Here is a 14346-nt window from a genome sequence, read left to right as displayed (position 1 = left end):
ACATGTACTGTATGAGCAAGTGAAGTATTTATGTACTGTATGAGCAAGTGAAGTATTTATGTACTGTATGAGCAAGTGAAGTATCCATCTATGTGCAAGTGAAGTATGTATATGTATGTATGAGCAAGGGAAGTATAAATGTTAGTGCAAATGGAGTATGTATATATATATATGCAAATGTGAAGTAAATATGTATGTATTTTGTTCTGCTATTTTGGCAAGGTCTCTCTTGAAAGAAAGATTGTATATCTCAATGAGACTAACTTGGATAAATAATGGTTAAAAAAAGTAAAATTAAAATATGTGTAAGTGTTTAGTACCAGTATATATGTATGTGCAAGTGAAGTATGTATGCATGTGCAAGTGTTTAGTACCTGTATATACGTACAGTATGTGCAAGTGAAGTATTTACGTGCAAGCAAAGTATTAAATTATGGGCTAGGTGGCTTCTCATAGAGCTCAGAATTGGCTAAACTGTTGGATTATTTCTACAAATGAAAAGATCCTGCACACTGTGCAATGGCCCACTACATAGCGGTGGTGGTATTATTGGATACAAAGCTATATGCCGGAAAGTTTGTGAAAAACCATAGATGACTAAAGCCAATAGAGCGGTGGCCTGCCACGATTTAATTTATACATTATGTTGCAAAAATCTTTCTCCTTTGCTCCAAAGGGGGAATGGCAATGGCCAAGCACAATGTTTACTGCCTCAGAGTGATAAAAAGCAAGCATAAAGCTTACAGGTGTCATTCAGAGTTCAGCTGTTCTTCTGATAGGGAAAACAGGCTGAAGTGTGCCTGTTACAAACCCCTGGAGGCGCTTTCAGTTGAGGAGGTGTTCTGCATTGCTCAGACATGAAACTAGAACGCCTCATCTCAGAACATGACAGGCTGCATCTGAGTGCAAAACATGTTTCACTGGTAAAAAGCCAACTTTAAAATCAGAGGTTTTGAACTCAATATTTCATGGCAGGTCGATATGTTTTGCTGTAATATATATATATATATATATATATATATATATATATATATATATATATATATATGTATGATACGGCAATAACAGGATTCATTTACCTTTTCTTCTGTTTTGTTTTTGTAGTTGTAACACAGCACGCACCTCAGTTCATTATCTTGTGTCATCTGGCTGCTATTAAATTAATAAAAAAACAAGACGTGTAATCAGTAAATGGGAGAGGGAGGCATCTTTTTCTGGACGCTGGCCTGTAATACCTTTAACTACGTTTTACAGATCTGAAGAGTCATTTTAATTAGCTTTCAATTAATTGAAAATCGTGTCGGTAGAGAAGCTTACACACGTGCAACGTGGGATGCTATTGCACGCACATAAACACACACACACACACACACACACACACACACACACACACACACACACACACAGAGTCTATCGCACTATCTTTGTGGGGACCTGTCTTTGACATAATGCATTCCCTAGCCCCTTACCCTAACCCTAACCCTTACCCTCCCCCTAACCATAACCTAATTCTAATCCTAAAACCAAGTCTTAACCCTCGAACAGGCCTTTAAAGTTGCTAGGTCCAGCATTTGCCCCACAAAGCTGTCGGGACCCCACAAGTATACTGTATTCCCGGGTTTTGGAACCCACAAATGTAGCTAAACAAGACCACACACACACATACACACACAAGCCGGGTATGTCTAAGCTTGTTTTGTTCCTCCAGTTGCCTTTCAACTTCAAGTGTTTTTTCCCCAACCTATCAAGTATTTTCTCCAGTCTGTAAACTAAAGATGGGTAGCTGTAACTTAAATTTGGAACACTACTTTAAAAACAACACTGTTGCACTGAAGACGCAGCTGTCAGAAGTTGTTCTCCGTGAGAGTCTCTTTCTAATATCATTTTCAACAGCCAAGTTTTGTCTGACCTCCTCGACAGATGCTAAAGCTCAACAAGATTGAGGATTGATCTTCTAAATGACTCACTTTACAAAGCTTGGGTTCAGTTTCTTTTACCAAATGGACACAAAATGTAACATTTAATTGTTGTCTTTATTGCAATTTAGGTTGGTGTCTAAACAGATAAATTGTCCCATCTAGTGGTGAATTGGGAAACTAAATGATTCATGAACTAAGTGTTGTAAGTCTGCCGCCTGAAGAAGTAAAACGTTTTTTCATTTATGAACTGCTTTCCATTAGAGCCCGCCATTGTTTGTTAAAATTGGTCACAGACCAGACATAAAGCCAAGCCTTAGCCGATGTCAGCGTCTCTCATCTGAAACACCTGGAAGATTATTACAAACAAGCATTTCCTCTTCAAACACTTAACTATTCTTCGCCACATTTTCCACTGACTCCACCTGTTTACTGCACCGCAACGACTAACCTTTATTGTGCCGTGTCATATCACCCAAGCAGCCTTTAAAAGATTTACACTGTCTGCATGCTGAGTCACTTCAGGCCTGCACACTCTGACACTTTCATACCTCAGGAACTGTGTAATGTCCTCCAAGTGTCATAACTTACTCAAGTCATTACACATACACACACAACTTCACGACACACTGGGTGTTTTAAACGGCACATTTTACTTTACAACAGCAGATTTACTGCATGAAATGATGCCAAGAGTGTTTGAATAAGTTGAGTGGTGTGATTGGTCGTACCTATGGTCATGCAATATGTCTAACACTCCAGGCACTGCACAATTCACTGCAGAACTGTGCACGTTGTAAGATGTCAAAAGATTGCGGTGGTGCTGTCGATGTTTTCTGCACCACTGACGCCATCTGTTCCTCATTGCCCTGGTTATTTATCATATTAATGCCCCTTAGTTAGATTTTGTTGTTTGAATTTCAGAGAAAACAGGCCAGTACCAGTGATCCAGATGTTGGTTTCACATGGTGTTATGCAAGCTTTTAATTCCAGGTGCCAGGGGAGAGACTTTGTCCTGAACAGGACCAAAGGTGAGTTAAAAAATAGAACATGATGTGCAAGTTGTCTGGTATGTGTCGCCAGCATTTACAGACCTACAGTACACATAAAATGCACTTGTGAGCTTCGGCTGTGCAATTAACTAAAGAAGGAAGCAATCGAGGAAAGGGATTGTTTTGCACATTACGTTTTTAAAAGTAAACTCTTGTTTTGTCTTGTGTTCTGAATTGTAAAAAAAAAGATCAAATGTGAAAAGTATCATGGGAAATTTCCCAGTCCAAGTTGTTTTTAATGATAATTTGTTTAACCGTTTTGTTTAACCTGATGCCGTATAGCAGTCAGTGACTCTTCCTGGTGTCCACACTAACACACAATCCATACACATTACATCACAGAAAGCCCATTACAAGATTTTTTATAAAATCACATCAATGTTGATAGACATCACACCCACATACATGCACATTTAGGTTTACACCTGCAAACATACATTATCCCATAAAAAAAGAGGCAGTCTCACTCAGGAACACCTTTTTTGGGGGTGTGGCAGTTGCTTAATCTGTAAGGAGTTGGGTTGGAAACCAGAGGTTGGCCGTGTGGACCCAAGTCCTGAGTGTGGACCCGTAGCTGGAGAGATGCCAGGTCAGCACCTGGGCACTGCCAAGGTGCTCTTAAGCTACAGTTCAGCAGTTGCAGCCCATCTCTCCACCAATGTATGTACTGAGCATGTGTGTGTATTTTAGGCCTGTGTGTAGTGTGTGATAACAACAGTGTAATTAATAAAGAGTATAATTCATGGCTATAAACAACCCACAATCTAAAGCCTTTTTGCATAGAACAAACAGGTTGTATAGAAACACAATTAATAATCTATTGTTACTGTAATAATTGTGTTAAATAATCATAATTTCAATATAATGTGAGCCCTCAGGAATACACAGATCCTTTGAATATTAACGAAGCACAAGATGTAGCTTCTACATGAAGGTCATGGGAAATGTTCCAGAAAGCACACCTGTGTGTCTCATCGGCCACTCAGTCGCACCGACCCTCATTGCCATTGGTCCAACTGCATCCCTGAAGGCCATGATGAACCAATGGGAGAGTGTGTTGCCTGTGGTGGAAAGTTTAAAAGAGAGTGTGTGTGTCCTGTTGTCCCTCAGCAGACGCATCAATCAACATGATCCCCATTGTGTTGGCCTCAGTGCTCATTGCTAGCGGTAAGAACATCTGGCGTTCTTTGTTTCTGTGTGTATTTGTTTCTTTGAGTTGCTGTGAGTGGGTGTGCGTGCCTGCATATTACCACACAGGGAGCTAGCACTGTGTAACTCTTTATTGAAAAGGAAAATGATGCAGTTTGAGGTTAAAAAGTAGGTTGCGCTTCAACAATGGAGATTCTCTGAGTGCTAAACCCAAAATCCAACAGGCATGCTTAAAAAGTGAAGAAAGTGTGGCACATCTTAAGTAGAGGAGAACAAATTCAGTCAATCAATCAAGCTTTATTTGTACAGCACCTTTCAAACATAACAAAAATGCAATTCAAAGTGGTTGGAAAACATATACGGTACACATAATGTATACATAGATGTATATTCGTCTTAGGAATTATAAGACATTTAAACATGTATAAACACTAATACAAGAACATTGTTAAATTGTAAGAAAATTTAGAATTCTGTTTTTTATTTTTTTATTTATTTTTTTTACTTGTTTTATAGACTCACATCAATATCAATCAATGCTGACGCCTTTTGGCACAAAGCTTTTTTCAGAGCGTTGATGCACTTTATTGCCCGATGGAAGAATCAGTGTCATTGTTCTCCTACTCATGGACACTTTCTATCTAATGTCCATCACACTCATGTCTTTGTCGTCCTGGCCCAGCCCTTGGGTGCGGCACCCCACCCATCGAGCCCCTGACTTCCCGCGTGGTCAATGGAGTGGATGCCAAGCCCCACAGCTGGCCCTGGCAGGTATGCTAATACGCTCACATCTGTCAGTGTTTTTATCTTTACAGGCAAACCCGATGGGTCCGGCATCTGCTTATTAGACCCCAGACCCAGCGGTTATTGAGAAACCTGCAATTAAATGGTTGATTTTGAATTAAGTCAGAAAACTAGTAGGGGTGTAAATCACAAGTTGTATCATGATTCATTGTTACAATGATTTTTTGGATAACAATGTGATAGTGGCTGATACTTTAAAGTCTGTCATGATATCATTTTGAATTGATTTATTTCAGGGGCATGCGATCGATATGATAAGATAACAAATGCCTATTTAACACAATCAGTTACACTTATGTCAACTCAAAAAAGCAACTAATACATGATTTGTCAGTTTTATAACTGAGCTCTTCCAGAAATTTATATTTAAAAGCAAACTATTCTTCATTGAAAAAGAATGAATACAAAATAAAGGGCTATCTTACAGATGAAATGTATCAATACTTTCACTTTGCATCGATAATATTGGATCGTGGATCATTTAATCGATATATTGATCCAGACTATATTATTGTTACACCCCCACAAACTATTCCACCCAGCCGTACCATCTGCAGCCTGCCTCTAGACTGTGTCTTTTATGTTATCCTTTTTCGTCTCCAGATCTCTCTACAGTATGAGAACAACGGTGAGTGGAGACACACTTGTGGGGGATCTCTGATTGCTGCCAACTGGGTCATGACTGCTGCTCACTGCATCAAGTACGAGCCGAGGAACACACAAACTGTTAAACACAACAACCAATACCCACCACTACAAGAACTGTACTCATTCTGCAACGTACTATGTTCCTGATTCTGCACCCTTACCCTTACTTAACCCTAGTAGAACATTTTCCCCCATTTCTTTCTTGAGAATACAGACATATCGTACATACACACAAACAAGGCCAGGGTTTCCCCCAGTGTATTGCAAGCCTGGTGACCCACCTGGCCTAAGTTACCCCCCACCAGGCCCAAGGGAACCACTGGGAATTATTTTAATAATGTATTTTTAAGATGTTACAGATATGGTAAGACGGCTCGGTTGAAAACTTGTATAGTCATAACTAACTATTCATACTTTCATATCTCCAGTTGGCTTTTAGCATTGACTTAATATATGGCCCCATAGAATTTTTTTTTTTTCTTCTTTTTTTTCTTCTTCAAAGTTCCGTCCATTATTCTGTTATTACAGTAAACTATAGGCTCTACATTAAATTCAAATGCTGCCAACAGTCTGTAACTGGCCTGGATGATGGCAGTTACAGACTGGAAGACTGAGACACTTTTCCATATACCTTTACTGGGGGAAACACTGAAGGCACATTAAGAAATTCACTTTGAGAAAAGAGTTTTTTCCTTGGGTTAATCATGGAGTATAACCTAGGAGCATATACATAAGAATTCAAAAATAATCCAAAAAAATTGAAAGAAAAGCGCTGTGTAATGAACTTAAGTGTCTCAAGTAAATAAATACATTTTTTGCCCCCCCCTACTCTGAGTACTCCCAAGGGGTCACAGACACACTGTCATCTCTGCGTTATATCATCTCGCCACATCAACTAATCGGCAATTTGAGCTGATCACATCACACCGCTTTAACTGTGCACTAAATCTCAACAGCCTGTTCTCCCCCTCTTCCCCCCAGCTCCAGGTTCTCCTACAGGGTGTTTGTGGGCAAACACAACCTGGTGGAGGAAGAGGCTGGTTCCAAGGCTATCCTGGCTGAGAAGATTATTGTGCATGAGAGATGGAACCCGATCTTTGTGGCCTTCGGGTAAGACAAGCAGACAACAGTCGGCTGAGACATACAGTAGCCTTATGTCGAGGTGTAAAAAGTGGGCTGAGACTCAAAATTACATCTATTGACTTTGGTCCAGCACATTTTGACAAGAAGTTCTCCATCTTCATGGATCCCATATTTCAATGAAAAGTGGACCTCTTTGGCTATATTAGTGTGCTCAATTATGCAGCTGGACTGTTTCCACAGTGGGAAATTAGAAGGAAGGAAGATAAGCCATTGGATTCATTTGGATATGTAGAACATGATAACCCTTTTTGGCTCAGGACGAAGATTGTAAATTGCCAGTCAGTAGACCACCTCCCTCAGTCGTTTTCTGTATTTCTTACAGAAATGATATCGCCCTGATCAAGCTGTCAGAGTCTGTGACTTTGAGCGACCATGTGCAGCTGGCATGTATCCCTGCTGCTGGCACTGTGCTGTCCAACCTCTACCCCTGCTACATCACCGGCTGGGGCAGGCTGTCCAGTAAGTCACTGTGGGTAGAAGTTCTGGGCTGTGTGTGACTGTGACGATTGTTTTTTTTCTTCAGTTTAGCATCTCTTGAATGTCTCAAAAGCAGGGTTGGTATTGTTGAAAAGCTAGATTTGTTGTTGCTAAGCGCTGAAAGCAACAACGGTGACTGTCACTCCCCGATGTAAGTCAAGTGCAGATTTGAGTGACGCATGCATCACTTTGCAACAAGTAGCTGGCATACAAAATGCTAACGAGAGACTTCTGCAATGTCAATACAGTTAAAATGGACTTACATGTTCATAATGAAGTTTGTTCATTGCTGGCTACAAGTTAACATCAAACACAAGAAAGGTTGTCAGATGAATGGCATTTTGAGCTAACGTTAGCAACCAAACAAATATAATTACCTAAAACGTTTTTTAAATGAGTCACATCCCATCTGTTATTGTTTGTAATTAGAAAAAAAACTACTTTCATGGTTTTCACAAATCTCGGTATAAAATGTTATGTTGTAAACCGTTTACATCTGAGCTTAAATCTGCACTTGACTCACATCGGGGACACAGTGCTTCTGCTAAATAGCCAAAGGAAGGGCCTTGTTTTGGTGGAACGAGCTCATTCAAAAGTTTCTAGAATGCCAACTCAAAGAAAGCAGAAAGTAAGGGAACATTCTGCCAAAACTGAGGAACAACCAAAGGGGTAAGCCTCTCCTCTCTAAGCGTAGCTCCCATGGCGCCATTTTATTGCTACAAAGATTTCTCTTGGCACAGCTACCAGAAGACTTACAACTTTCAGTCTATTAACTGTCTTAGGGACAACCAGCCGATCTTCCGGCGGCAACAGAGAAATCTACCTAAACCAATCATGGTCGTTAAGACTGTGAGAGTGTGCATAATCAGGGTTTTAACTAGGGAAACCTCCAAAGTTGGAAAGAAAATCATAAGCATGATATTTTAGCGGAAACTTTTTCTGGGGGAGGATAAGTCCTAAATTGAAATTTTGGATTGAACTGTGAATTTTGGCGCTTGGGGAAATGCTGTAAGGCAGATAAGACAGAGACCTAGTGTATGGGGATGATGTGAATAGATGATATTAATGATAATATGAATGTGTTTCAGCCGGAGGTCCCATAGCTGATAAGCTGCAGCAGGCCTTGATGCCTGTGGCTGACCATGCCACCTGCACCCAGTCTGACTGGTGGGGTGTTGTTATCAGGACCACCATGGTGTGCGCCGGTGGGGATGGTATTGTGGCTGGTTGCAACGTAAGTTTACACTCAAGTTTACAAGTGTGTGTGTTTTTTGTGTGCATGAGGAGAGAGAAAATATTTTTCACTTGTATGTTCACACTTATTTCTATTTTGTTCTACAAAATAGCAACATTGTAAAGCTTGTTTATCCTGCTTTGGTAGTACCTTATTGGAAGAAAATTTGAATGTTTATGCATTGAGTGTGTTTAAAGTGTGTTCTTTTTTTGTCATTAAGGTTCAATGTGTTTGTCACATTGTGGACAACAACAATAGAAGTGCGGCCGCAGGCACCTCCAACAATGCACATTATATAACTTTTAAAAAAAACAAGTAAAAGCTAAATCTGAATCTAAGACAAAATAATGATTAAAATAGTTCAAGTTAAGATACAGGGACAAAATATAATAAACAAAATATAAATAAAATAGTAGAATTATATAAAAAATAAGCATGTTTGAACAGTATTGCAATGAATAAGACTAGATGTAGCTAGGACTGTTGTAATGATTTAATGCATGAAGTGTATAAAGATAAAGGGACGGTTTGGACATGAAGTAAAGTGACAAGAGTTGGAAAGGCGTGCGCCTGGCAGGCACACCTGGTAGAACGTGCGCCCATGTGCAGTACGTGTCCTCAATGCAGCGGCCGCAGGATCAGTTCCGACCTGCAGCCCTTAGCTGCCTGTGATTCCCCCTCTCTCTCCCCTGTGCCAACAAATTAATCTTAAAAAAAGAGTTCAAACGTCTTACCGCATTACATTATACTCCTGTGTTGTCGAGCTGCCAAGGAACATGACAAATGCTCCTTCAGTTCACGTATACTTGGTGAAACGATGATTCCGATTGTGATTCTCACAGTTGTGCCTTGTCGGTCTCCCAGTGACTCCACCAAATGAATAAAACATCTCTTACCCTCCCCCCCCTCTCTCTCTCTCTCTCTCTCTCTCTTTCTCTCTCTCTCTCTCTCTCTCTCTCTTTCTGTCTCTGTGTCTTTGTGTGTCCAGGGCGACTCAGGTGGCCCTCTGAACTGTAAGAACACCGAGGGCACCTGGGAGGTCCATGGCATTGCCAGCTTCGTCTCTGGCCTTGGTTGCAACTACGAGAAGAAACCCACCGTCTTCACCAGAGTCTCTGCTTTCAATGACTGGATCGACGAGGTGAGAGAGAAACACAAACACATTTGATGTGCTAACCCCTAGTGGCTCCAGAGGCGTGCAACCTCTGACATACATAGCAATTATACGTCACTTTGGATAAAAGTGTCAGCTAAATGACGTGTAATGTAATGTAATCTGAACTCTGTTCTCCAGTTACAGTAAAATCTGTTTCTATTCTTTTTTTCTTTCAGCTAATGACTTTGTCTTTGCTTTTTCAGGTTATGATGAGCAACTAAAAAGAAGATGAAGTGTGAATAAAAGGGGTAAACTGCATTTGTGTTGTGTGTGTGTCTTTGGATACACCAGATTTAGAACACTCTCAGATCTGATAAACTCAAATCCAGATGACTAGGGAATGAGTCCTACACTTTTATTAAGCCACATTAACTGACTCAGTGCCTTCCTATGAGTCCAGCTCAAATTGGAAACAATGTCCACAAATGTCCAGCAGGTGTCATCATACACTCATGATAGGCAATTGGTTGTGACAGCCTTTCTGAATAAAGATACTGTGCAGAATGGCCAATGTTTCTGCCTGCAAAAACAGCACCAACAAACAGACGTGATGCACTGCAAATAGCTCACATAAAACATAAAGCAGGTGATTCAGACAAAATACTCCATCTACAACGTGTCAAATAGCACCAAGTTGCATATTGGATGATAGCAGTGAACAGCGTGAAATAGACCCTTTATATGAAATATGAATTTAATATCCAAGCTTGTAACTGACCTGGTTTGTCCCCGTGCCCTCTTAACAGGAGGGCTTTATGAAAACCATAATACCAGGGAGTCCATCTTTCCTCATGATAATAGAGCTCTGAAAATGAAGAAGGCTTAGAATGGAAAAATTGAGATGAACACTTCTGTCATCCCCCCATGATTAGACGGGTATGAGAGAGAAAGGGGGTGGGGGGGTTAAGAAAAAAAAGAAATTGCCTCTCACTTTTTTTATCTTACGCACTTTTCATGACGCCAAACACCCTGATAGGTTTTGACAGAGTGATGGCGACATGAGATGTCCTGCGAGAGCAAGTAATGACTGTGTGTGTGTGTGTGTGTGTGTGTGTGTGTCTGTATATTACTAAGAGCAGACAGAGGGAGACACAGGAGGTGTTGCTGTGTGTCCGTGGTTCCCTCCGGCTACATTTGAGTGTGTTTCTCTGATATGATGAATCACTCTTCCGAAGCAGCTTTCTCCGGAGTATCAGCCTGTGATCAGTGATAACTATCCCATCTGAGCTCTTATGAAGGCTATGAACGCCATTCCCTGGATAATTCAGTCTGATTTGGATGAAAAAATTGGAGGTATCCACAGATATTGCCTGTCTACATTTGATGTGCATCCATGAAAAGAAGCCAAGCCCTTTGTTTTGTTACAGTACACAGCACCAATGATGTAACCCTGCATCAATATAAAGGGACTCAATACTGTGTGCGCTTAGTATTCTTCAAAAGTTTCTGCAATAAAATGTAATTAAAACATTTATTGTACCTGACTAAGTCATGGCACCCTGAGGCTGAAATTACCATACTGACTAATAATGTAACAACTAAAATGACTGCAATAACTGAAGTTATTACACTATAATCACCGGTATTAATACAGATTTCCCAGACAGGACACCTGTTGTGGTTCAGTATTTGGGGATTAATTACGTTTTTGGCTCATTTAGAGCTCCATTTCATTACTTTTATCACACTACTGTATCTTCTGGCAGTTATTACATTGTCCCATTCATATTTAATTCAAACACTGTACTTCTTTCAATGTTGCCGTTATGTGCACTAGTACAGACTAAAACTGCTGCTCTTTGGATCTGATGAAAATGAGGCCTTAAAAGAATGCTTTGTCTCTGCCTGAACTTTGTGGGTCAGGGTGTTCCACTTCCACACACACACACACACACACACACACAAAGAAAGAGAGAGAGAGAGAGCTGAGCCGAATCCCCCAGGGACACCCTGTTGTGCTGACTAGCAATGAGGAGAAGAGGAGGCAACAAGTTTTAAAGTTTGTGAAGCTGCTATTCAGCTTCATGCGACTTTTTGGGAAGAAGAATGTGTTGTCCATCTGTGTTCAGGCCCAAATACCCTTGATAATGTGTAGTTTTGAAATGGGTGGTTTTCTGCACAGTAATTTGACAATTTGCCATATATGCAGTATAATCTACAAGGATCAAAGAAAGAACCAGATCATTGTAAGCAGCTGTATATCTCTTTTTAAACTTTTCTTTCTTCCTTCATTGTTTGTCGCAAAGTACTTTTGTAATAGGCTATGGCGTCAGAAGAAAAGCCCTTGATGGGATGTGCGCTTTTGTATAAATAGCCCAGTTGTAACTATAGATGGACTCATTGAGTAAGGGGGAGAGAGGGAGAGAGGAGGAGGGGGGCGGGAGAGACAGAGAGAGAGAAAGAGAAAGGGGGGAAGAGTGAGAAAGGGAGAGACAGTGAGAGAGGGACAGAGAACAAGGGAAAGGGGGAGGGTGGAGAGAGAGGGGGGGTGACGAGCAGCCACACTGACAGCAGCATCTCCGCTCTGTCGCCCTGCGCCTGTCAGCAGTCACAGGGAACCGGCCGGGACTCCTCCCGCTTAACTTCATTAACAGTCCGGGGCTGACTGGCCACAGTGCGCGCGCGCGCACAGACAAGCCACATTGCCAAACGGTCGGGCAGACTCTGGTGACCTACTTACTACAAAGCAAAGGTTCATTTTGGAACATTTTACATGAACGCGTTTTGCAGCTGAAGCGGAAGAAAGGGGGAGAGGAGGCGAGGACACAACAGGGGCCCACAAACGCGTGGACAGCGGACACGCAGGGGAGAACTCTAGGTAGGCTGGTGTGTGACATTGTGACGTTGCTGTGCTTGAAGTGATGCTCCAAGTGCAACGAGCAAGCGACGTGCTGAAATGTAAACAAAAATTGCATGTTGGGAGTTTTCCTTCACCTTATCTAAAGTCAAAGTATTTTGCTAGATATTCTTTTTTTTTAAATAAATGACCTTATTCCCAGCTGACAATGCTGGTTCCCAGAACGTTCAGTGAACGTTCATTTTTTGGTTGAGGGAACCTTTAGAGAACGTTCCCCCAACATTTAACAACAACCATACCAATATTATTATTATTTTAAACTGTGCATGAGCAGGAGTGAATTATTACATATTAGCACGAATTAATGATCTGGCAAACTTGATGGGATTTAAAACTTTAAGATACAATATACAAAAAAAAAAAGATGAATGTAGATACAAGAATCAGAATAAGTTTCATTGGCAATAAAGACACATAACAATGCAAATATAGTGTGCAGGATGCATATTGGAATGATAAGGTACCGCATTTTAAAACAGATGTAAGTCACACTGGACCATAGTTGCATTTAATTAGATTACAAAGACTTAATTAATTAATACAAATATGATATCTATATTAGAAAACATTGCATTTTTTATATTAAAGATATCACATGTTTATACATTTTATTTTTAAGATGGACAATTTAAAAGTCTTTCAGTGTGTTTCAAAATTGTTTGCAGTATGGCTTCTAACAATTTAGTAAAATATCCACTAAGTTACAGATCTCTAGTTTTCCACTTTAAGGACAACCGATGACTTAATGTCTGATATAAATCATAAACTATTTGGCTAAGCTCAGTAATATATTAATGAGTGTCAGCTCTACTCATCGTAATGGCGTTGTTGGCCATGCAGTTTGTGTTCTCGCGGAGGAAGGGAGGCTGTTCGGTCACACGAGATGGAGGTCACTCATTCTGAGAGTCCACTGTGAGGTGATCCATTATGCACAAGCTAGTTTTCCATGTGGTCACTGCAGGCACACGTCTACAGAATGTGGTTCTATCTCTGCATGCAGAGCCCACTTGGCTGCTCATGTAGCACGCAGTCTTTGGTGCATATTTGCATCTTTCCTTTCCCTTTAAAAAAGAATCAGAATCCCACAAAGACACACACCCTAACAGGTGCAGGAGAGTCTTTATTAACATGAAAGGCAGTGATCAGACATGACACCTCCTGCAAGAGCAAGGAACACACACACTTTGGCGCATGTTTGCATGTATTTACATTAGATTGTTTGCACAAAAGGCCATTATGTCGGTCAATGGCCCCATTCACAAGCACAAGCACAAGCACAACTATTTTTCTGTTGCATGACACCAGTATCAACGAAACGCGTAACCAGTTTGTGCTACAGCCACATAGCCATTACACAACAGACTGTTATCTGTTCAATAACAGTGGCCGCAGGAAGTGTGTGTGTTTGTGTATGTTTTTGTGCGGGGTGTCAGTTAGGTGCTCTTCTGACCTTTGAACCCGTCATAACATACTTTTAAGCTTTAGCGCTCAAGCTTCAGAAAAGTCACCTGACTTACTGACACATTATTTAGCAAATGCTTTGTTGCGTGATTGTGATATTTATCTTGCAAATTAGAAGAGATTATCCTTGTAATTATTAAAACATGAACCACGATGATCTACTTTCGGAAGTAGGAGTTATGAAAATGTGCTATAATTGGTGATAATGAACAACCGGTGCGACTGCTGTGTGTTTTCTTGTTACATGCACCACTGATTGTTTGAAATCAATATTATAGTATGGTATAGTAAATGCAAAACAGCCCTATGTCCCAGTACATTGCTCACACTTTGTTTTTTGCGCAAACACACACACACACACACACACAGACACACACACACCACAGACATGCAGACTCCTCCCTGTCAGCCTTCAAATTCCTCACTTTTGCTCTAATTAAAATCATAAA

The 14346-nt window shown here is 40.6% G+C and overlaps 1 protein-coding gene across 1 annotated transcript; it reads left to right on the top strand.

Annotated features, from left to right (window-relative positions):
* Positions 1–4016: 4016 nt before the first annotated feature.
* Positions 4017–9837, top strand: ela3l (elastase 3 like). The gene is made up of 8 exons (XM_034871275.1): positions 4017–4135; positions 4800–4888; positions 5525–5622; positions 6551–6679; positions 7035–7171; positions 8278–8423; positions 9412–9564; positions 9783–9837. Exons 1-8 carry the CDS (start codon positions 4096–4098, stop codon positions 9798–9800), a joined length of 810 nt encoding a protein of 269 aa, XP_034727166.1. The 5' UTR covers positions 4017–4095; the 3' UTR covers positions 9801–9837.
* Positions 9838–14346: the final 4509 nt, after the last annotated feature.

The sequence above is a fragment of the Etheostoma cragini genome, chromosome 5 (genome assembly GCF_013103735.1).
Source record: "Etheostoma cragini isolate CJK2018 chromosome 5, CSU_Ecrag_1.0, whole genome shotgun sequence".
Lineage (NCBI taxonomy): Eukaryota > Metazoa > Chordata > Actinopteri > Perciformes > Percidae > Etheostoma > Etheostoma cragini.
Note: the sequence above shows the minus strand (reverse complement) of the source record. Positions and strands in the feature narration are given on the sequence as shown.

What these genes read in the sequence shown, in the direction of transcription:
- ela3l (XM_034871275.1), top strand. Translation starts at nt 4,096, where the DNA reads ATGATCCCCATTGTGTTGGCCTCAGTGCTCATTGCTAGCG. An exon ending in ACTGCTGCTCACTGCATCAA is followed by an intron (nt 5,623 to 6,550) that starts GTACGAGCCGAG and finishes TCTTCCCCCCAG; the next exon opens with CTCCAGGTTCTCCTACAGGG. An exon ending in CCGATCTTTGTGGCCTTCGG is followed by an intron (nt 6,680 to 7,034) that starts GTAAGACAAGCA and finishes TATTTCTTACAG; the next exon opens with AAATGATATCGCCCTGATCA.